The sequence below is a fragment of the Lampetra fluviatilis genome, chromosome 58 (assembly GCF_964198595.1).
Source record: "Lampetra fluviatilis chromosome 58, kcLamFluv1.1, whole genome shotgun sequence".
NCBI lineage: Eukaryota > Metazoa > Chordata > Hyperoartia > Petromyzontiformes > Petromyzontidae > Lampetra > Lampetra fluviatilis.
In genome coordinates, this window is record NC_136332.1 from 5,381,860 (window position 1) to 5,404,351 (window position 22,492).

At 54.5% G+C, this 22,492-nt stretch overlaps 1 protein-coding gene across 2 annotated transcripts; it reads left to right on the forward strand.

Moving 5' to 3' along the window:
* Positions 1-550: 550 nt before the first annotated feature.
* LOC144950431 (uncharacterized) lies at positions 551-21,289 on the forward strand. Of its 2 annotated transcripts, XM_078880535.1 has the most exons (6): positions 551-891; positions 8,851-9,370; positions 9,898-10,050; positions 15,428-15,544; positions 18,443-18,730; positions 19,968-21,289. In XM_078880535.1, the coding sequence occupies exons 2-6, from the start codon at positions 8,881-8,883 to the stop codon at positions 20,513-20,515; spliced, it is 1,596 nt and encodes a 531-aa protein (XP_078736661.1). In that variant the 5' UTR covers positions 551-891; positions 8,851-8,880; the 3' UTR covers positions 20,516-21,289. The 2 variants fall into 2 exon arrangements, with proteins under 2 accessions (XP_078736661.1, XP_078736663.1); XM_078880537.1 differs by having other exon boundaries at positions 18,443-20,092.
* The last annotated feature ends 1,203 nt before the right edge of the window (positions 21,290-22,492 follow it).

The window sequence follows — 22,492 nt, forward strand, 5'->3', positions numbered from 1 at the left end:
CTTTACACGTGACTTCACCCAAAGAACCAAAGATATGGTGATTCATGGGGGCAGTGCAGTATGACTATAGTGGTTATACAATGTTGACCGCATGTACACGCTGTGTACAATTGTGTACGCACAAACCCAAAAAAAGATACCAGTCCAAATATAGATTCTGATTCTGAATGAAAATGGGCATTCGCCAAAAATAAATCTGCCCCATATCGTATTTACATCAATATGTTTTTAATATACATACAGGTATTGTGATGTTCTTGGTTCTTTCGGTAAAGTCACGTAGAAGGGAGATAATAAAATAATAAAAAGAAAACATAATAATGTTTTTTTTTATCTCTCTTCTACGTGACTTTACCGAAAGAACCAAAAAGATGAATCCCTGCAGTCACGAAAGCTTTAAATCGAAATTCAATCAACAAATCTTCCTATCCGACCACGCTGTTCAGAACCCGCCACGCAAATCGCCGCGGACCCTCGAGCGCATTCGCCAATCCGCCTCGTCAGGGATCAATCCGCGTAAATCGCCGCGCACCCTTAGGCGTGCCCCGACCCCACCACCACCACCGCTCCACGCTAACCGAGGCTGCAGCTTCCAACTTCGGGGGGCTCCACGCGGCCCCAACGAGCCCCCCCCCCCCGCGCCCGCTGCTATCACGCAAAGCTCCCCTCGTAAAGTTCCCGCGTCCCTACCGATCGCCTCGAATCTCTTACCTCATCATCATCATCACCACCAATCACACCTCAACCCCCTCGCCCCACCACCCCCCCCCCCTTGCGGCCTTGTTTTCATACCCGCGAGGAGGCGAGGTCCCCGGCAGTGTCGCTAGGCCAGAGCGGCGATTTCGCGCGGAGCTTCGGGTCCGACGATTCGTGTTTAAAGCCTTCTGCAAGGTAATTACGGCGGGGTCGGTCATTGGTGGCTCTCGCTCAGTCTCGCCGAGGACTGAACACGATGCCTCCCCCTGTCTCCCCGCGCCTTGCCTGAAGGCAGGACCGTATTTGGTGGCAGGTAACGAGGGGGCAGGCCTCGATCGTTGGCGTGGTTGCGTTCACAGGTGGTATGGGGGGGAGGGGGTAGTGGATTGTAATCGCGTCAACTCCACGTTCCTCTGGACGAGGACCGCGGATTGCTATTCGCGATTGACACGCCGAGTCTGTCTCTGGAGAGCGGGAGTGCCGTGGTTTGCCGCGTTAACGAAGCGACGGTTGGACCCCCTCCCACCCGCCTTCATCTCCTCGTACTATCACCTGCCTCCCCCGTGTTTACCGTGATTAGTAACACCCACTCACTCACCCACTCACCCACTAACTCACCCACCCACTAACTCATCCACTAACTCACCCACCCACTAACTCACCCACCCACTAACTCACCCACCCACTAACTCAATTACCCACCCACCCACTCACCCACTCACTCACTCACTCACCCACCCACTCACTCACTCACCCACTCACTCACCCACTCACTCACCCACCCACCAACCCACCCACTCACCCACCCACCCACTCACCAACCCATCCACTCACCAACCCACCCACCCACTCACCAACCCACCCACCCACTCACCAACCCACCCACTCACCAACCCACCCACCCACTCACCAACCCACCCACTCACCAACCCACCCACCCACTCACCAACCCACCCACCCACTCACCAACCCACCCACTCACCAACCCACCCACCCACTCACCAACCCACCCACCCACTCACCAACCCACCCACTCACCAACCCACCCACTCACCAACCCACCCACCCACTCACCAACCCACCCACTCACCAACCCACCCACTCACCCACCCACTCACTCACCAACCCACCCACTCACCCACCCACTCACTCACCAACCCACCCACTCACCAACCCACCCACTCACCAACACACCCACCCACTCACCCACTCACCAACCCACCCACTCACCAACCCACCCACTCACCCACCCACTCACCCACCCACTCACCCACCCACTCACCAACCCACCCACTCATCAACCCACCCACTCACCAACCCAACCACCCACCCACTCACCAACCCACCCACCCACTCACCAACCCACCCATCCACTCACCAATCCACCCACCCACTCACCAACCCACCCACCCACTCACCAACCCACCCACCCACTCACCCACTCACTCACCCACTCACTCACCCACTCACTCACCCACCCACTCACTCACCCACCCACCCACTCACCCACCCACCCACTCACCAACCCACCCACTCACCCACCCAACCACCCACTCACCAACCCACCCATCCACTCACCAACCCACCCACCCACTCACCAACCCACCCACCCACTCACCAACCCACCCACCCACTCACCAACCCACCCACTCACCAACCCAACCACCCACTCACCAACCCACCCACCCACTCACCCACTCACCAACCCACCCATCCACTCACCAACCCACCCACCCACTCACCAACCCACCCACCCACTCACTCACCAACCCACCCACTCACCAACCCATCCACCCACTCACCCACTCACTCACCCACTCACTCACCCACTCACCCACCCACTCACTCACCCACCCACTCACTCACCCACCCACTCACCCACCCACTCACCAACCCACCCACCCACTCACCAACCCACCCACTCACCCACCCACTCACCCACCCACTCACCCACCCACTCACCAACCCACCCACTCACCAACCCACCCACTCACCCACCCACTCACCCACTCACCCACCCACTCACCAACCCACCCACTCACCCACTCATCAACCCACCCACCCACTCACCAACCCACCCACTCACCCACTCACTCACCCACTCACTCACTCACTCACCCACTCACTCACTCACCCACCCACCCACCCACCCACTCACCCACCCACTCACCCACTCACCCACCCACTCACCCACCCACTCACCCACCCACCCACTCACCAACCCACCCACTCACCCACCCACTCACCAACCCACCCACCCACTCACCAACCCAACCACCCACTCACCAACCCACCCATCCACTCACCAACCCACCCACCCACTCACCAACCCACTCACCAACCCACCCACCCACTCACCAACCCACCCACCCACCCACTCACCCACCCACTCACCAACCCATCCACCCACTCACTCACCCACCCACTCACTCACCCACTCACTCACCCACCCTTTCACTCACCCACCCACTCACCAACCCACGCACTCACCAACCCACGCACTCACCAACCCACGCACTCACCAACCCACTCACCAACCCACTCACCAACCAACCCACCCACTCACCAACCAACCCACCCACCCACCCACTCACCAACCAACCCACCCACCCATCCACCCACTCACCAACCCACCCACCCACTCACCAACCAACCAACCCACCCACCTACCCACTCACCAACCAACCAACCCACCCACCCACTCACCAACTAACCCACCCACCCACCCACTCACCAACCAACCAACCAACCCACCCACCCACCCACTCACCAACCATCCCACTCACCAACCAACCAACCCACCCACCCACCCACTCACCAACCAACCCACCCACTCACCCACCAACCCACCCACCCACCCACCAACCCACCCACCCACCAACCCACCAACCAACCCACCCACCCACCCACCAACCAACCAACCCACCCACCCACTCACCAACCAACCCACCCACCCACTCACCAACCCACCCACCCACTCACCAACCAACCCACCCACTCACCAACCAACCCACCCACTCACCAATCAACTCACCCACCCACTCACCAACCCCACGCGCTGCGCCTCGCTAATCTCGGGTGATTACTGGAGGCGCCGCCCGCGAGTGATTACAAAGGGAGTGTTGCCGCCTGATGCACCGCGGGGGGATACAGTATATCACCCCCCCCCCCCCCGTGTGTGTGGGTCGTTCACCAATACATCGCTTGTATCGTGTGTCGCTCGTTGATTCCTAACGGTACTAACGCGTGTGTGCGTGCGTGCGTGCGTGTGTGTGTGCGTGCGTGTGTGCGTGCGTGCGTGCGTGTGTGCGTGCGTGTGTGCGTGTGCTAACGCGTTGCGCTAAGAACCCGGCCACCCAACGCCGGTGACGATTGTCTGAACCGGTCCCGGGGTCTTCCCCCCCCCTCCCCCCTCCCCCCTAGGTCGACTCAGCCTAAAATTGAGTGTAGTTGGTGCGGTGTGTGAACATCGCCACCGGGGAGACGAAAGGCTGCGGTGCGTGGTGCTGGCCACCCACCCCCTCGTGTGCCGTGCCGGCCTTCATAGGTGCTCGCTAACAGCACTTGCTCCTACAGGCGTGGTGCTGGCCACCCACCCCCTCGTGTGCTGTGCCGGCCTTCATAGGTGCTCGCTAACAGCACTTGCCCCTACAGGCGTGGTGCTGGCCACCCACCCCCTCGTGTGCCGTGCCGGCCTTCATAGGTGCTCGCTAACAGCACTTGCTCCTACAGTCTGTTAAGGCTATACGGGGGATCTTTGTCTTTGTGCCATGTAGCTTCTACCAATACAGAACAAAGACTTATCCCATCCGTAGCCGTAGACTGTTTCCCAAAAGTATAATAATCTACATCATGAGACCTCCTTTGCCAGTACCAAAATATAAGAATGTTTTTCCCCATGTCTTAGAGCTGTACGCCTTTTGGCGTCCTCTGGTCTAGCACCGTTTGAGACGAGGCTCAAAAGAAAGCTGTCTCTGGTGTGGACCAATCAGCTTAAAAGACAATGCATACATTATCAGAGTGTGTGTTTTGTTTGCATACTGACCACAAGTATTGTGGTTAATGCAGAAACGATTCCTTGTAAAAAGGTTGGAGTTTGGTGTTTTAACATCTTAACACAACTGTTTTGTTGCCAGAAAATAGGGGAAAACCTATTCTCATAACATAACCTTCATCAACATTTATTAAGTAAAAACGCATTTGAAAATCCGTAAGTACGTTTCCACACGTGCATAACGTTTCATCTTCTCGGACATAGCGAAAGGCGAAAATACTTCAAAATTTGATGAAAATTTACAAAACACATTCCTGCGGAGGAAGCTGGTAGTAACGTTGGGTTGCTCGGTCAATGGCCTGCAGGGTCAACGGCGGCGTGGTGTATTCCACAAATATGGCCGACTGAGGGCAGGCACAAGCCGGCGTGAGTAGGTGAAACGTTGAGTTTTATAAGGGCACCACGGGGTGACCAGCCACTCCCCACCCAGCCCCACCCCTCCCACCCAGCCCCTCCCCAGCCCCTCCGCAGCCCCTCCGCACCCAGCCCCACCCAGCCCTTCCCCACCCTCCCCTCTCCACCCAGCCCGACCCCTCCCATTTTTGGATGCACGACGGACGGACACAATAATCCCCTGTGGGCTGGTGGAACCAGGTGGTTCCTACCAGTATAAGTGAACAGCGTTGAGAAAGAGACTGTCAGGCTAGAAGTGAACGCACGACACACGGCAGAAGGGCAAAGCAGCGCCATCTGGCGGTTGTGGATACGAGTTTTGTTCGTTAGTCGGGGTGGGGGGGGGTCTTACTAAGAAAGGTCGTAAGAGCGGGGAGTCGTAAGTCGAGCCGCTGTAAGTCGGGGAGCCATCTGTACAGCGCGAGTGAAGCCGACCTGGGGATCTTTGCGGAGTTTAAAAAAACAACGTTGGGCATGAGAGAGAACTTACTGCCCTCCTGACAACACAAAGACAAAGTTCCCCATATAGCCTAGATTTGAAGCTTTCGTGACTGCAAGGATTCATATTCTTAGGTTTTTTCGGTAAAGTCACGTAGGTAAAACATTTAAATTAATAAAAGTAAAATAGAAATAAAATAAAAATCACGACGTTTCGGAAGCAACACAAGCTTCCGTCTTCAGGTGGAACCGTCACAGCACGATAGCTGTATCAAGTGAGAGAAATTACAGCTATTGTGCTGTGACTGTTCCACCTGAAGATGGAAGCTTGTGTTGCTTCCGAAACGTCGTGATTTTTATTTTATTTTAATTTTACTTTTATTAATTTACATTTTTTACCTACGTGACTTTACCGAAAAAACCTAAGAATATGAATCCTTAACAGGCTGTTGGGGCAAGTGCTGTTAGCGGGTTGCGCCTATGAAGGCCGGCACGGCACATGAGGGGGTGGGTGGCCAGCACCACGCCCGGCCGCCTTTGTCTCCCCCAGTGGCGATGTTGACTACACACCGCGCCAGGTACTCATTTGAGTGAGGCCGAGTAGACCTAGGGGAGGGGGCCAGGACCGGTTCAGATAATCGTCAATTGGGTTGATGGCCGTGAGCCGGGAATCGAACTCGGCTCACCGGGTTCGGAGCGTGACACAGACCCCCCCACACACACACATCCCCACGAAACATTCCAATCTCCTCCCTCTCGCAGCCTTTAGGGAGGCACTTGGGTCCACGGGTCATGGACAGCACGCGACTCCTCCATCTATTTATATCACAGACGAGCCTGTTCTGTTAGTGTCGGTCATCTTCGTTGCAATGCCTCCCGACAAGTCACCCTATACCCTACCCACCATGTCTCTCTGGCCTCTTGGTGTGTAGTGAAGGACAATTTGCCCGAAACGTCACCGATTATATTCTTGGTTCTTTCGGTAAAGTCACGTAGAATGGAAATAATAAAATAAAAATAAAAAGAATAACAGAAATAAAACATTATTTTATTATTTTTATTATTAATAAAATAAAACATAAAAGAAATAAAACATTATTTTATTATTTTTATTATTAATAAAATAAAAATAAAACATTAAATAAATAAAACATTTTTAAATTATGTTTTATTTTTAGAAGAAGAACCAAGAAGATGAATCCCTGCAGTCACGAAAGCTTTAAATCGAAATGTCACCGATTATATATTTTTTCATCTTCTTGGTTCTTTCGGTAAAGTCACGTAGAAGAGAAATAATAAAATAATATAAATATAAAACAATAAAAATTCTCACGACGTTTCGACTGCAACACAAGCAATCGTCATCAGGTGTGAAATCCACAGCAAGAAACTTTGAAAAAAGTTACTTTATTCGATGTTGCAAGGCACCCACCCCGCCACACAGGGACGCCCACCGTTGAATTCAACAAAGAGTGGACGGAGATTGCGAGCGAAAGTGGGTTGTGCTCTTAACGCGTACTCCTCGTACACGCTCTCGTGAGCAGTTGCTTGAGGACAAATCGCACGAGGCATTTAAAGTGTCAGCAGTGCTGCGGTTTATGGACGCTTCACAGAGGTCGCAACCGGGTACCCGATACCCGTACCCTACCCGATACCCGGCTACCCATACCCGGCCGGGTACGGGTACCCGTTTGCGACCCTGGTACGGGTAGGCCGTGAGTCACTGGTGAGTCACCGTTTGTCACTCATTTCCCAACGTCTTGTCTCTTCTCACAATTCAAGTTCCTAGAATCAACCCACCCGCACCTGCAACATGGCTTCATCCCAGAGGTCGCAATCAGGTACCCGATACCCGTACCCGTACCCAGCCGGGTACGGGTAGGGTACGGGTACGGCCGGGTACGGGTACCCGTTTGCGACCCTGGTGCGGCCGGGTACGGGTAAGGAATCAAAACCCGTTTGCGACCTCTGACGCTTCATCTGAAATGTGTAGTGGGTCAGAAACCAGAGGAGAACGTCGGTGAGGCAACACAATATTTATTAAACTGCACTGCGTACAAAGTCCGTAACACAAAGGGGTCACGGCCCCTTCCACCCGATACCTAAGGAGGTATGGCCTCCGGTCTACATTGCCTGCTAACACTGGGACCACGCGAGCTCCAGTTAGGGGAGACCACACTGACCCGACCGCTGGCCTCACTGAGCTCCCGGCCCTTAGAAGGACAGCGGAGTTTGGGGTCCAGGGTCCTATCTTGAGCTCCGTCTTCAGCTTGGAGGTGACTGACCCCCAACAAAACTGACACCTGGTGTCAGTTTTGTAGCCGGATAAAAGGGTAAAAAAACAATTATCATATTTTTTCTTCTGGCAAATTAGGCTCCAATGGTGTAAGAGCTACATAGCTCAGTGTGCCCTTCCCTTGTGATGTTAAAAATAATGTGACCTCCGACTAACCCCGACCTCTCCGTGCCGTCGCCACCGTGCTGCTCACCGTGTGACCTTTAGTGTGGCCCCTGACGTGCACCCCCGACAGCACACGGGTGTGAAAACGTTTTCATCGTGCCGTCAAATCCCCAATGGTTTCAAATACGTGGGGACCATCACTGATGATGTGTTATCAGTGAAAGTAGCCCCCCCTCTTGTAAATTAGAGAATATCACTGGCCTAGAACATGAACATTGGGTCTGGGACGTGACCTCCTTCCTCCGTGTGACCCCAGCCCAGTCTGAATTTAGTCACCGGTTATTTCAATCGATAATTTTCTGACGAGGTCACTTTGTCCCCTTCACAGTCGGTCGCGCTGCCATCTTCCGACGGGGGTTGTCGCAGCCGTCGCTGCGCTGAACGACTCCCGTCCGCTCGGTCATCGTTGGCTCGGATCAAACAAACAAAAAACCTATTCTTAGGTTTTTTCGGTAAAGTCACGTAGGTAAAAAATTAAAATTAATTTAAGTAAAATAAAAATAAAATAAAAAAAATCACGACGTTATCGTGCTGTGACTGTTCCACCTGAAGACGGAAGCTTGTGTTGCCTCCGAAACGTCGTGATTTTTTATTTTATTTTAATTTTATTAATTAAATTTTTTTACCTACGTGACTTTACCGAAAAAACCTAAGAATATGAATCCTTGCAGTCACGAAAGCTTCAAATCTAGAAAAAAAAAAAACCTCTGTTGACGAAAGTTTTCATCAATAATTCGCGAACGAAATGAAACGCAACCCCCTGACCCCTCCGTCTCGTCGCCACCACCTCCTCCTCCACCGCGTGCAGGCACCGCGCCCGCCGCTCCCTCGCGTGCCGATGGCGGCGCTCTGCGCGGAGGCGGTGCTGGACCCGCGCGAGGACTTCCCGGCATGGCTGGGCGCGCACGGCGTGAGCGCCCGCGTGCTGGAGGCGGTTGAGGCCGAGCTCGGCATCGGCGACTACGAGGCGCTGCTGGCGTGCGCCGCCCAGGCGCCCGTGCGCGCCGAGCTCCTCGCCGCCGCCAAGGAGCGCCTGCCCTTCGCCTTCTACGCCGCCCTGCGGCGCGTGGCCGAGCAGGTGGGGCGCGGTTGCGGCAGCGGCGGCGGGCACCACGACGGCTCGACGGACGCGCTGGCGCTGCACCCGTTCCTGGGCTCGCTGCTCGACACCATCGTCCGCATGCTGAGCAACCTGAGCCGCGAGCTGTCGCATTCGGCCGAGCGGTTCCGTCTGCTGGACGCGGCGGCGTTCTACGGGCACGGCGGCGGCGGCGGCGCCGACGACGACCGGGACACGCGGCTGTCCTCGCCGGGGCACAGCGTGCAGGGTACGAGGCGCCGGGCGGGCGGGCGAGCGGACGAGCGAGCGGACGAACGAACGGGCGGTGGCTGTGACAGAGCGCCGCGCCCCGCATATGTCACACTCCCGCTTCGTAGGCGTCGGATGATGACATTTGGCGAAGGACCGATTGCGATTGCGTCGTCGTCGTTATCGGCAGTAATCCACGCGCTGCTGCTTTAGTGTGGCTACCGCCCCCCTCCCCCCGAGTGGGGCAGTCCGCTTGTTCCACCAGAATACGCGCGGTTGTGCCGTTGGGCAAACGTCGGGGACGCGTGCGCGATCGCGTACTGCTGCCGCAAATCGGTATATGGGTTTCGGGGGCGTTCACAACACGCGGTTACGAACGAGTTAATAACCGAACCCCGCACCGCGTTGACCCCAACGTGACCCAAAATCCCAACCCCAACCACCGGCGCGTTTATATCCCTCGTCCGCATCGCTGTCGCCACGGAGCGCCGTTGCGTCCGGCGCCGCAGCGAGATTGCGTTCCCGTTCCGGTCCGCGGTGCACCAGACGCCGACGGCTACGGGGAGGACGGGGCGGAGGCCTCGGCCCTGGACATGGACGAAGACGGCATGGCCCCCGACGGGGCGGCGGTGGTGCGGTGGTCACGCGGGGTCAGCTCCGCAGGCCTCCACGACGGCGCCCTCCAGCCGCCCGATCCCCGTGAGTGTACCGGCACGCAGATTTTACTCGTGGCCGCCTGGTGTGCAGGAGGTCGTAGGTTCGATCCCGACCCCTGACGCCTGCTGCTGTATATTTGGAGTTTGCGTGTCTCTCTCTCTCATCATCATCACGGTGGCTAGGAGATGTTAACTACCTCGATGGTATACAGGAGGTCGTGGGTTCGATCCTGACCCCTGACGCCTGCTGCATATACGGAGTTTGCGTGTCTCTCTCTCTCTCATCATCATCACGGTGGCTAGGAGATGTTAACTACCTCGCCTGGTGTGCAGGCGGTCGTGGGTTCGATCCCGACCCCTGACACCTGCTGCTGTATATTTGGAGTTTGCGTGTCTCTCTCTCTCTCTCATCATCATCATTACGGTGGCTAGATGTTGACTACCTCGCCTGGTGTGCAGGAGGTCGTGGGTTCGATCCCGACCCCTGACGCCTGCTGCTGTATATTTGGAGTTTGCGTGTCTCTCTCTCTCGTCATCATCATCATTACGGTGGCTAGATGTTGACTACCTTGCCTGGTGTGCAGGAGGTCGTGGGTTCGATCCCGACCCCTGACGCCTGCTGCTGTATATTTGGAGTTTGCGTGTCTCTCTCTCATCATCATCACGGTGGCTAGGAGATGTTAACTACCTCGCCTGGTGTGCAGGAGGTCGTGGGTTCGATCCCGACCCTGACGCCTGCTGCTGTATATTTGTAGTTTGCGTGTTTCTCTCTCTCCCCGTGGTCGCGTGGATTTTTCTCCGGGTCCTCCGGTTTCTCCCTCCGCACTTAGAATCGACGTGCGTTTAGAGTTGTTTGGCTGCTATAAATTTCCACGCGATAAGCCACTTCGCTGAGCTTTCGTTTGTGGCCATGCCACTTCTGAAAAAGAGCGAGATTGCAGTGGGCCTTACCAGGTAAAATTAAAAAATAAAAATTCAATTTTCCCCGTGCACGCCGCACTCAACCTTAGTTGTGACGGAATAGGACGATGGGATGGAACCCGAATGTCATTCCCGTGTCAGCGGGCGCTGTGTTCACAGCCTGGGTGGCAACGCCTGTGCCTCGGAGCAAGAAAATCCCGAGTTTGATTCCCTCCTCGGGTGCCTTTCTTCGTAGAGTTTGTAGATCTCCCCCTGTTCTACAGAGTTAGTGGAGTTTGTGTGATCTCCCCCTGTTCTACAGAGTGAGTGAGTGGAGTTTGTGTGATCTCCCCCTGTTCTACAGAGTGAGTTGAGTTTGTATGATCTCCCCCTGTCCTACAGAGTGAGTGAGTGGAGTTTATGTGATCTCCCCCTGTCCTACAGAGTGAGTGAGTGGAGTTTGTGTGATCTCCCCCTGTTCTACAGAGTGAGTGAGTGGAGTTTGTGTGATCTCCCCCTGTTCTGCAGAGCGAGTGAGTGGAGTTTGTCTGATCTCCCCCTGTTCTGCAGAGTGAGTGAGTGGAGTTTGTATGATCTCCCCCTGTTCTACAGAGTGAGTGAGTGGAGTTTGTATGATCTCCCCCTGTTCTACAGAGTGAGTGAGTGAAGTTTGTATGATCTCCCCCTGTTCTGCAGAGTGAGTGAGTGGAGTTTGTATGATCTCCCCCTGTTCTACAGAGTGAGTGAGTGGAGTTTGTATGATCTCCCCCTGTTCTACAGAGTAAGTGAGTGGAGTTTGTGTGATCTCCCCCTGTTCTGCAGAGCGAGTGAGTGGAGTTTGTGTGATCTCCCCCTGTTCTGCAGAGTGAGTGAGTGGAGTTTGTATGATCTCCCCCTGTTCTACAGAGTGAGTGAGTGGAGTTTGTATGATCTCCCCCTGTTCTACAGAGTGAGTGAGTGAAGTTTGTATGATTTCCCCCTGTTCTGCAGAGTGAGTGAGTGGAGTTTGTATGATCTCCCCCTGTTCTACAGAGTGAGTGAGTGGAGGTTGTATGATCTCCCCCTGTTCTACAGAGTGAGTGAGTGGAGTTTGTATGATCTCCCCCTGTTCTACAGAGTAAGTGAGTGGAGTTTGTATGATCTCCCCCTGTTCTACAGAGTGAGTGAGTGGAGTTTGTATGATCTCCCCCTGTTCTACAGAGTGAGTGAGTGGAGTTTGTATGATCTCCCCCTGTTCTACAGAGTGCGTGGAGTTTGTGTGATCTCCCCCTGTTCTACAGAGTGAGTGAGTGGAGTTTGTATGATCTCCCCCTGTCCTACAGAGTGAGTGGAGTTTGTGTGATCTCCCCCTGTTCTACAGAGTGAGTGAGTGGAGTTTGTGTGATCTCCCCCTGTTCTGCAGAGCGAGTGAGTGGAGTTTGTGTGATCTCCTCCTGTTCTGCAGAGTGAGTGATTGGAGTTTGTATGATCTCCTCCTGTTCTGCAGAGTGAGTGATTGGAGTTTGTGTGATCTCCCCCTGTTCTGCAGAGTGAGTGAGTGGAGTTTGTATGATCTCCTCCTGTTCTGCAGAGTGAGTGATTGGAGTTTGTGTGATCTCCCCCTGTTCTGCAGAGTGAGTGAGTGGAGTTTGTATGATCTCCCACTGTCCTACAGAGTGAGTGTGAGTGGAGTTTGTGTGATCTCCCCCTGTTCTGCAGAGTGAGTGATTGGGGTTTGTGTGATCTCCCACTGTCCTACAGAGTGAGTGGAGTTTGTATGATCTCCCCCTGTTCTGCAGAGTGAGTGTGAGTGGAGTTTGTGTGATCTCCCCCTGTTCTGCAGAGTGAGTGAGTGGAGTTTGTGTGATCTCCCCCTGTTCTACAGAGTGAGTGAGTGGAGTTTGTGTGATCTCCCCCTGTTCTGCAGAGTGAGTGAGTAGAGTTTGTATGATCTCCCCCTGTTCTACAGAGCGAGTGAGTAGAGTTTGTGTGATCTCCCCCTGTTCTGCAGAGTGAGTGAGTGGAGTTTGTGTGATCTCCCCCTGTTCTACAGAGTGCGTGGAGTTTGTGTGATCTCCCCCTGTTCTACAGAGTGAGTGAGTGGAGTTTGTATGATCTCCCCCTGTCCTACAGAGTGAGTGGAGTTTGTGTGATCTCCCCCTGTTCTACAGAGTGAGTGAGTGGAGTTTGTGTGATCTCCCCCTGTTCTGCAGAGCGAGTGAGTGGAGTTTGTGTGATCTCCTCCTGTTCTGCAGAGTGAGTGATTGGAGTTTGTATGATCTCCTCCTGTTCTGCAGAGTGAGTGATTGGAGTTTGTGTGATCTCCCCCTGTTCTGCAGAGTGAGTGAGTGGAGTTTGTATGATCTCCTCCTGTTCTGCAGAGTGAGTGATTGGAGTTTGTGTGATCTCCCCCTGTTCTGCAGAGTGAGTGAGTGGAGTTTGTATGATCTCCCACTGTCCTACAGAGTGAGTGTGAGTGGAGTTTGTGTGATCTCCCCCTGTTCTGCAGAGTGAGTGATTGGGGTTTGTGTGATCTCCCACTGTCCTACAGAGTGAGTGGAGTTTGTATGATCTCCCCCTGTTCTGCAGAGTGAGTGTGAGTGGAGTTTGTGTGATCTCCCCCTGTTCTGCAGAGTGAGTGAGTGGAGTTTGTGTGATCTCCCCCTGTTCTACAGAGTGAGTGAGTGGAGTTTGTGTGATCTCCCCCTGTTCTGCAGAGTGAGTGAGTAGAGTTTGTATGATCTCCCCCTGTTCTACAGAGCGAGTGAGTAGAGTTTGTGTGATCTCCCCCTGTTCTGCAGAGTGAGTGAGTGGAGTTTGTGTGATCTCCCCCTGTTCTACAGAGTGAGTGGAGTTTGTATGATCTCCCCCTGTTCTGCAGAGTGAGTGTGAGTGGAGTTTGTGTGATCTCCCCCTGTTCTGCAGAGTGAGTGAGTGGAGTTTGTGTGATCTCCCCCTGTTCTACAGAGTGAGTGAGTGGAGTTTGTGTGATCTCCCCCTGTTCTGCAGAGTGAGTGAGTGGAGTTTGTGTGATCTCCCCCTGTTCTGCAGAGTGAGTGAGTGGAGTTTGTGTGATCTCCCCCTGTTCTGCAGAGTGAGTGAGTGGAGTTTGTGTGATCTCCCCCTGTTCTGCAGAGTGAGTGAGTAGAGTTTGTATGATCTCCCCCTGTTCTGCAGAGTGAGTGAGTGGAGTTTGTGTGATCTCCCCCTGTTCTGCAGAGTGAGTAGAGTTTGTGTGATCTCCCCCTGTTCTACAGAGCGAGTGAGTAGAATTTGTGTGATCTCCCCCTGTTCTACAGAGTGAGTGAGTGGAGTTTGTATGATCTCCCCCTGTTCTGCAGAGTAAGTGAGTGGAGTTTGTGTGATCTCCCCCTGTTCTACAGAGTGAGTGGAGTTTGTATGATCTCCCCCTGTTCTGCAGAGTGAGTGAGTGGAGTTTGTATGATCTCCCCCTGCCCTACAGAGTGAGTGAGTGGAGTTTGTGTGATCTCCCCCTGTTCTACAGAGTGAGTGGAGTTTGTATGATCTCCCCCTGTTCTGCAGAGTGAGTGAGTGGAGTTTGTGTGATCTCCCCCTGTTCTGCAGAGTGAGTGAGTGGAGTTTGTATGATCTCCCCCTATTCTGCAGAGTGAGTGAGTGGAGTTTGTGTGATCTCTCCCTGTTCTGCAGAGTGAGTGGAGTTTGTATGATCTCCACCTGTTCTGCAGAGTGAAAGTGCGTGGAGTTTGTATGATCTCCCCCTGTTCTGCAGAGTGACTGAGTGGAGTTTGTGTGATCTCTCCCTGTTCTGCAGAGTGAGTGGAGTTTGTATGATCTCCACCTGTTCTGCAGAGTGAAAGTGCGTGGAGTTTGTATGATCTCCCCCTGTTCTGCAGAGTGAGTGAGTGGAGTTTGTATGATTCTCCCCCTGTTCTGAAGAGTGAGTGAGTGGAGTTTGTATGATCTCCCCCTGTTCTGCAGAGTGAGTGAGTGGAGTTTGTGTGATCTCCCCCTGTTCTGCAGAGTGAGTGAGTGGAGTTTGTGTGATCTCCCCCTGTTCTGCAGAGTGAGTGAGTGGAGTTTGTGTGATCTCCCCCTGTTCTGCAGGGTGAGTGAGTGGAGTTTGTATGATTCTCCCCCTGTTCTGAAGAGTGAGTGAGTGGAGTTTGTGTGATCTCCCCCTGTTCTGCAGAGTGAGTGAGTGGAGTTTGTGTGATCTCCCCCTGTTCTGCAGAGTGAGTGAGTGGAGTTTGTGTGATCTCCCCCTGTTCTAGTGAGTGAGTGGAGTTTGTGTGATCTCCCCGTTCTGCAGAGTGGAGTTTGTGTGATCTCCCCCTGTTCTGCAGAGTGAGTGAGTGGAGTTTGTGTGATCTCCCCCTGTTCTGCAGAGTGGAGTTTGTGATCTCCCCCTGTTCTGCAGAGTGGAGTTTGTATGATCTCCCCCAGCGTGCTAACCGCTACACTACCGCTCCCCGCTAATACACATACACACGCACACGCGCGCCTCTTACGGACACTCGCCCTGGCAAACGCCGAGCATGATCCCGGCGGTGCCGTTGCAGACGTGGCCGCGGTGGGAGCGGCCGCGGGCGGAGCTGGCGAGGCCGAAGCGGACGACGCGGCGGGGGCGGCGGAAGCTTGGAGAGCGGCGAGTGTGAAGACCGAGCCGCTCCACGAAGGTGCCTCCCCCCTCCCTCCCCGCCCCCCCCCCCCGCACGAGACGATGGTTGGCCACGGTGGTGAGATGTTAACTACCTCGGCTGAATTTCGATTTAAAGCTTTCGTGACTGCAGGGATGCATCTTCTTGGTTCTTTCGGTAAAGTCACGTAGAAGGGAAGTAATAAAATAATGAAAATAAAACATAATAAATTAATTACATTTCGATTTAAAGCTTTCGTGACTGCAGGGATGCATCTTCTTGGTTCTTTCGGTAAAGTCACGTAGAAGGGAAGTAATACAATAATAAAAATAAAACATAATACATTAATTACATTTCGATTTAAAGCTTTCGTGACTGCAGGGATGCATCTTCTTGGTTCTTTCGGTAAAGTCACGTAGAAGGGAAGTAATGAAATAATAAAAATAAAACATAATGAAACAATTCTCACGACGTTTCGGCCACAACGCAAGCAGCCGTCCTCGGCTGGTTTACAGGTCGTGGGTTCGATCTTGACCCCCGGACACTTGTACATTTGGTGTTTGCGTGTCTCTCCCAAGTCCTCCGGTTTTTCCCTCCGCATTTAGAATCGACGTGCGTTTAAAGAGTATTTGCCTGCTATAATTTCCACGTGATAAGCCACTTCGTTTAGCTAGTATTTGTGAAGGTCAGGTCGCTTTGGAAAAAGTGCTTTCTAGCTCAGTCGGCCTTAACCTGGTAAAAACAAAAAGGTGTCAGTTTTGTTGCCAGATAAAAGGGTAAAAAACAATTATCATATTTTTTACTGGCAAATGAGGTTCCAATGGTGTAAATGCTTACCCCGAGCTCTCATACTCTGATGGTGCATTGTCTTTGAGTTGTGCGCCTTTTGGCGTCATCTGGTCCAACACCATGTGAGACTAGGCTCTAAGGAAAGCTGTCTCGGGTGTGGACCAATCAACTTCAAGGACAGTGCATACATTGTCAGAGTTGTGTTTTTTATTTGCATTCCGACCGCAGGTATTGTGGTCAATGCAAACATGACTCCTTGTAAAAAAAAAGTGTCAGTTTTGTTGCCAGATAAAAGGGTAAAACATCAATTATCATATTTTGCTACTGGCAATGGAGGTTCCAATGGTGCAAGTATTGTGGTCAATGTAAACATGACTCCTTGTAAAAAAGGTGTCAGTTTTGTTGCCAGATAAAAGGGTAAAAAAACAATTATAAAAAAAAAAAGTTTAATTTTAAATCGCTTTAAAAGACGACGATACCGTTCCCGCTTTGTGGGCCGACGGCTCGACACAATTCGGCCCTCAAATCCGGTGGCCCCCAAAGTTTCCGCGAGACGGGGGGGGGGGGACACATGGACAAGCGGGCCCGGCTGCTGGAGCAGTGCGGGGAACAGTGCGGGGAGCAGAGGGCAGCAGAGGGGAGCAGAGGGCAGCAGAGGGGAGCAGAGGGCAGCAGAGGGGAGCAGAGGGCAGCAGAGGGCAGCAGAGGGCAGCAGAGGGCAGCAGAGGGCAGCAGAGGGCAGCAGAGGGCAGCAGAGGGCAGCAGAGGGGAGCAGAGGGCAGCAGAGGGCAGCAGAGGGGAGCAAGATCGGGATGTAGGCGGCGCAAAGTACAGTCGACCTTGCAGTTCAGAATGAGAATATTTATTTAAATTTCGATTTAAAGCTTTCGTGACTGCAGGGACTCATCTTCTTGGTTCTTTCGGTAAAGTCACGTAGAAAGGAAATAATAAAATAATAAAAATAAAACATAACAAAATACAATTCTCACGACGCAAGCAGCCGTCCTCAGGTGAAGAACAGGTCTGTCGGAAAGACATTTTATTATGTTTTATTGTTATGATTTTAATATTTATTTAGGCTGATGGAATCCGATGAGCTATGTAAGGCTCTTTTTCACAGTCGATTCGGCACGCCGTTGCGATTGTGCCAGCGATAGGATCGGAGTGTTACATGTGCCCGGGGTTGGGTCAGTCTGGCAGCTGCATTTTGGGATCGTATGGAATTTGTAGGCGAGGGATGATTAGGGGGGTACGGAGTTTGGGGAAGTGAGCGAAACGCAACTCCGCAGTGGGGAGAATCGCAGTCGCCGAGGCAGGCAGGGGCAGGCTCCGATGAAGACGCACCGATGATGAGTCTCAGCAGCTTAAATAGACGCTCCAAGTCTGGGGTGTTTCATTCAGACTCTGTCTTCTCGACAGACATGTTCTTCACCCGAGGACGGCTGCTTGCGTTGTGGCCGAAACGTCGTGAGAATTGTATTTTGGAATGTTTTATTTTTATTATTTTATTATTTCCCTTCTACGTGACTTTACCGACAGACCTGTTCTTCACCTGAGGACGGCTGCTTGCGTTGTGGCCGAAACGTCGTGAGAATTGTATTTTATAATGTTTTATTTTTATTATTTTATTATTTCCTTTCTACGTGACTTTACCGACAGACCTGTTCTTCACCTGAGGACGGCTGCTTGCGTTGTGGCCGAAACGTCGTGAGAATTGTATTTTAGAATGTTTGATTTTTATTATTTCATTATTTCCTTTCTACGTGACTTTACCGACAGACCTGTTCTTCACCTGAGGACGGCTGCTTGCGTTGTGGCCGAAACGTCGTGAGAATTGTATTCTATTATGTTTTATTTTTATTATTTCATTATTTCCCTTCTACGTGACTTTACCGAAAGAACCAAGAAGATGAATCCCTGCAGTCACGAAAGCTTTAAATCGAAATGTAATTAATTTATTATGTTTTATTTTTATTATTTATAAAAAAAAAGAAGTGAATCTGGAGCAAGGAAGTGGCAGGTTGTCAAGACGTCGTGCGGACGGGAGGACGAGAAGCTCGGTGTTCGAGCGACGCCGACGCCTCTCACGTTATGGACCTTCGCGCGTTCCGGCGCTCACCGACATGTTGTCTGCCTTGTCCCCTCCAGGGGAGAAGGCCGCCGCCGGCGCCGCCGAGGGCAGCCTGGCATGCGAGCTGGACGAAGCCAGCGCCTTCTGCCAGGGCGCGGTGGAGACGCAAGACGACGACGACTACGACAACGACGACGACGACATCGACGACAACGACGACGGAGGAGGAGGCGGAGGAGCGACTCCTGGCCGAGTGCCCCGCTGGGGGAGCCTCGAACGGGGCGCCGCCAGCTGGGCCGAGCGGGGGCACGAACCGCCCGATAGGTGGCCGGGAAATTTCCACCCGAAGTTGGAAAGTTCAGAAGGTGAGGACCACGGCGGCGGGGTCGGCGCTGGGCGCGTGGCGGTGACGGCGCAAGGCACGGGCGGCTCGCTGGCACGCGGGGGGGGCCGCCACCACTCGCCCCCCGCCGCGCCCTGGCCCGCTTCCTCGTCGGCGGCGTCATCGGCGGCGGCGGCGTCATCGGCGGCGGCGGCGCCCGAGGCGAGCGTCGCGACGATGTTCTGCAAGAAGTGCGGGCAGCGCTTCAGCAGCGAGCGCTACCTGCGGCGGCACGAGATGACGCACGGCACGGTGAAGCCGTTCGCCTGCGAGGAGTGTGGCCGCAGCTTCCTGCGCTCGTCAGACCTGCGCATTCACCGCAGGATCCACACGGGGGAGAGGCCCTTCGTGTGCACCGAGTGCGGGCGTCGCTTCACGCGCTCGTTCAACCTCGCGCGCCACCGCAGGACCTGCGTCAAGTACTGACGGGGGGGCCCCGACACGCTACGCCGAGACTCGGCCACGCGATGATGGGCCCTGCCAAGCTGGCTCCGTGTTTGTTCAAACGGCGGCGGCGGCGGCCGCCACGAAGGAAGTTGCGGACCGACGCCGGGAGCGCGCGGCGTACTGCGCCGTCGCCACGAGAGGATTGAGTCGCGGGAGGAGCGAGCGCGGCTGTAGGGGAAGCCCAGCCCGGGCCGGGGCGAAGGTGGACAGGACTGGAGTTGCACGGCCAGAGTGCGTGCAGAGCGTTGGCGAAAACGTGGCAGCTGCTGAAAAATTGTGTCCTCTGATCGCTGCGAAACACACGGCAAGGACGATGACCGTAGAAAGGTGACCTTCCAGAGTTGCGCCATCAGGCCCCGTCCGCTTGAAGTAACGGGCCAGACCCTGCGACCGGACGCAACTTTGTCTTCCCGAGAAAATGAGGGAATGAACAGCCGGTGGTGCGGGAGGAGGGTGCTCATGCCGCACCTCGCCGGGCCGCGGGTCTCACATGGCGTTATTTTATTTTTTACTTGCTGCAAAGTGCTTTTATTTCAATTTTTTGTCGGTTTTCGATCGCAACGCCGGCGTGAATCTATTACAATTCAATGAATTCGAAACTTAAATCCCTCCCCCGCCCCACCCCCCCCCCCCCCCCCGTGACCGCAAGTCGACCCGTCCGTTTGTGGGGCCACCGACGTAGTGCGGTGGTGCGGTGGTGGGGCGGTGGGGGACGGGGACGAACACACCGACCGCCACACAGGACGGTGACGTCTCCACTCTCATCCCCACAGGTCACGGGAGCGACGGCGCTTTCGCCCAGCAGCACAGCCCGCCGCCGCCACTGCCACCGCCACGCAGCTGGCAAACAGCCGACGTGACCGCCGCACCTAGACTCGATCACACCACCGAGCGGTCCAGGGGGCAGCAGCCGCAGCAGCAGCTCCCAGCGGAACGCTTCGTTAGGAGCGACGCGGAGTGCGAGGGGCCGGCGTGCCGGGCTGCGTACGCTCGCGTGTACGACGACAACGACGACGTCGTAGTCGTCACGGACGAACAGCTGGCGCACGGCGGCGGCGGCTATAGTCCCCGCGTGTGTCCCGACTGCGGCATGAGCTTCCGCACGCCCAGCAAGCTTTGCCGCCACAGGCAAAGCCGGCACAGCGAGCAGAAACCGTACGTTTGCGACGAGTGCGGGAAGAGGTTTTCGCTCATCCACAACCTCAACCAGCACCGCCGCATCCACTCCGGGGAGAAGCCCTTCGTTTGCGAGGAGTGTGGCATGACCTTCGGGCGCAAGTACCACCTGGACCGGCACAAGAAGACTCACTCGATACACTGACGGTGGCCGCGGGCAGCGACTTGGAACCATGGGGCCTGGGCGGAATTACGCTTACACACTCGTTCTTCGGATGACGAACGGCGGCGACGATGATTATTCCGAAGATGTCGTTATTGCGAAGATGTTACACTTGCACAATGGAGCTGCGTCGGGGAGGGGTTGTGGATTATGCTGAGCCAGGGAAGACGCAACGTTGCAGGAGCCGTGCCGTGCAAAGAACGAGTCGGGATGCAAAGCGGACGCTGTCTCGGACAAGTCGGCGGCGCGTATTTAAGATGATTTGCAGGAGACGCCGCGTCCTCAGTGCAGTGTACCCAAGGGGAAAATTTACGCATCAGCCCGCCCCCCACCCCCCCCTCGCCGCACCGAGCCAGATTCGGACGTCTTGTGTGAAGGCAGCGTAAATCACCGCTTGCGTTCCTGCGGCCGCTGGGAAAAAACCACGCCCGGACTTTCCCACACCGTTTCTCTCGGACGTGACAGTGGGCAAAGGTATTAGCTGGTGGTGCCGAGATGCTCCCGCTTGCCCTCGGGCGATGGCTTGCTCGGGGTGGAGAAGTGTGGGTGGCACCCCCCCCCCCCCCCCTCTTGACACAAGGTGGAAAAACTGAAGAGCGAGGAGGTAGATAATACTTTTTTTTTTTAATCACAAAATTTCCGAGCCGCGGACGTTTGTAATAAAATGCGGAATACATTTAAGAACACTCCCGACGCGGTCCTGCCTTTCTTACAAACGCGTTTTCGGGAGCATCGCAGAAATAAAACGACAGCAACACCACCACCGCCGCGCCCTAGCGGTCAGGGCGGGAACGCGTGTAGCCATAACACAGAGCTGTCCCTACGCTCATGATACACGCGTCGAATTTCGGGGGGGGGGGGAAATGTGACCGTCCGTTCTTGATCGATATGTAAAATGCCTTACACACAACTGGAGTCACATGACCCCTGCCAGCCACTGGAACTGTTAACACATTTAATGCGCGGGGGGGTGGTGGGGGGAAGGAAAACAAACCCTGCAAATTCTCGCTTCGAGTCATGTGACCATCACCCCCCTACCCCCGGCTGCTACCACCGCCCCTCTCTGAACCGTGTCAGCTGACTGAATCGTAATGGGAGAGAGAGGGCCTCCATGATACAGATAGGAACAACAGGTTCCACACTGCCCACCAGGGATTATTTGTCTGTCTGTCTGTGGTGCATAGCCACGCCTTCGATTTGTATTTCATAGAGCGCGCTTCGGACGGGCTCGGCACCACGTGACGCGCCGCCCCACCCAGCTTGCGCCGCGTGACACGCATCGCACGAATGCGCCGTCCAACCAAGTTCCTACCTTCCCACTCCGAAGGAACGTGTTCATTACATGCCGAGTTAGTACCACGAGGGGGGAGGAGGAGCAACAATAGTCGACAAAGCCATGATCGACTATTTACACGGAGCAGCTCAGCCTCTGCACGCACACGCGTGCACACAACAAAAATACAAAGATCCCCCGTGTAGCCTTAACATACTGTTGGGACAAGTGCTGTTAGCGAGCACTCTATGAAGGCCGGCACGGCACACGAGGGGGTGGGTGGCCAGCACCACGCCCGGCCGCCTTTGTCTCCCCAGTGGGTGATGTTCACACACCAGGTACTCATTTGAGGCTGAGTCGACCTAGTGGAGACCCAGAACCAGTTCAGGTAATCATCACTGGTGTTGATCGTGAGCAAGAATCGAACCCGGGTCGCCGGGCTCCTAGCGCAGCGCGCTAACCGCTACACCACCGCTCCCCAGGCGTGCGCACACACGCACACACACACGCACACACACGCGTAGACATTCTGCATGGCTGCGTCTCGCATCGCCAATACCACCACCACCACCGTGTGATACCCCCAATACCAACCACCGTATGCTACCACCAACCCTGGTCTTGGTCACAACCACCCACCCCAACCCCACCCCCCAATCGCAGGCCACCTCCTAGGCGGTGGCGGC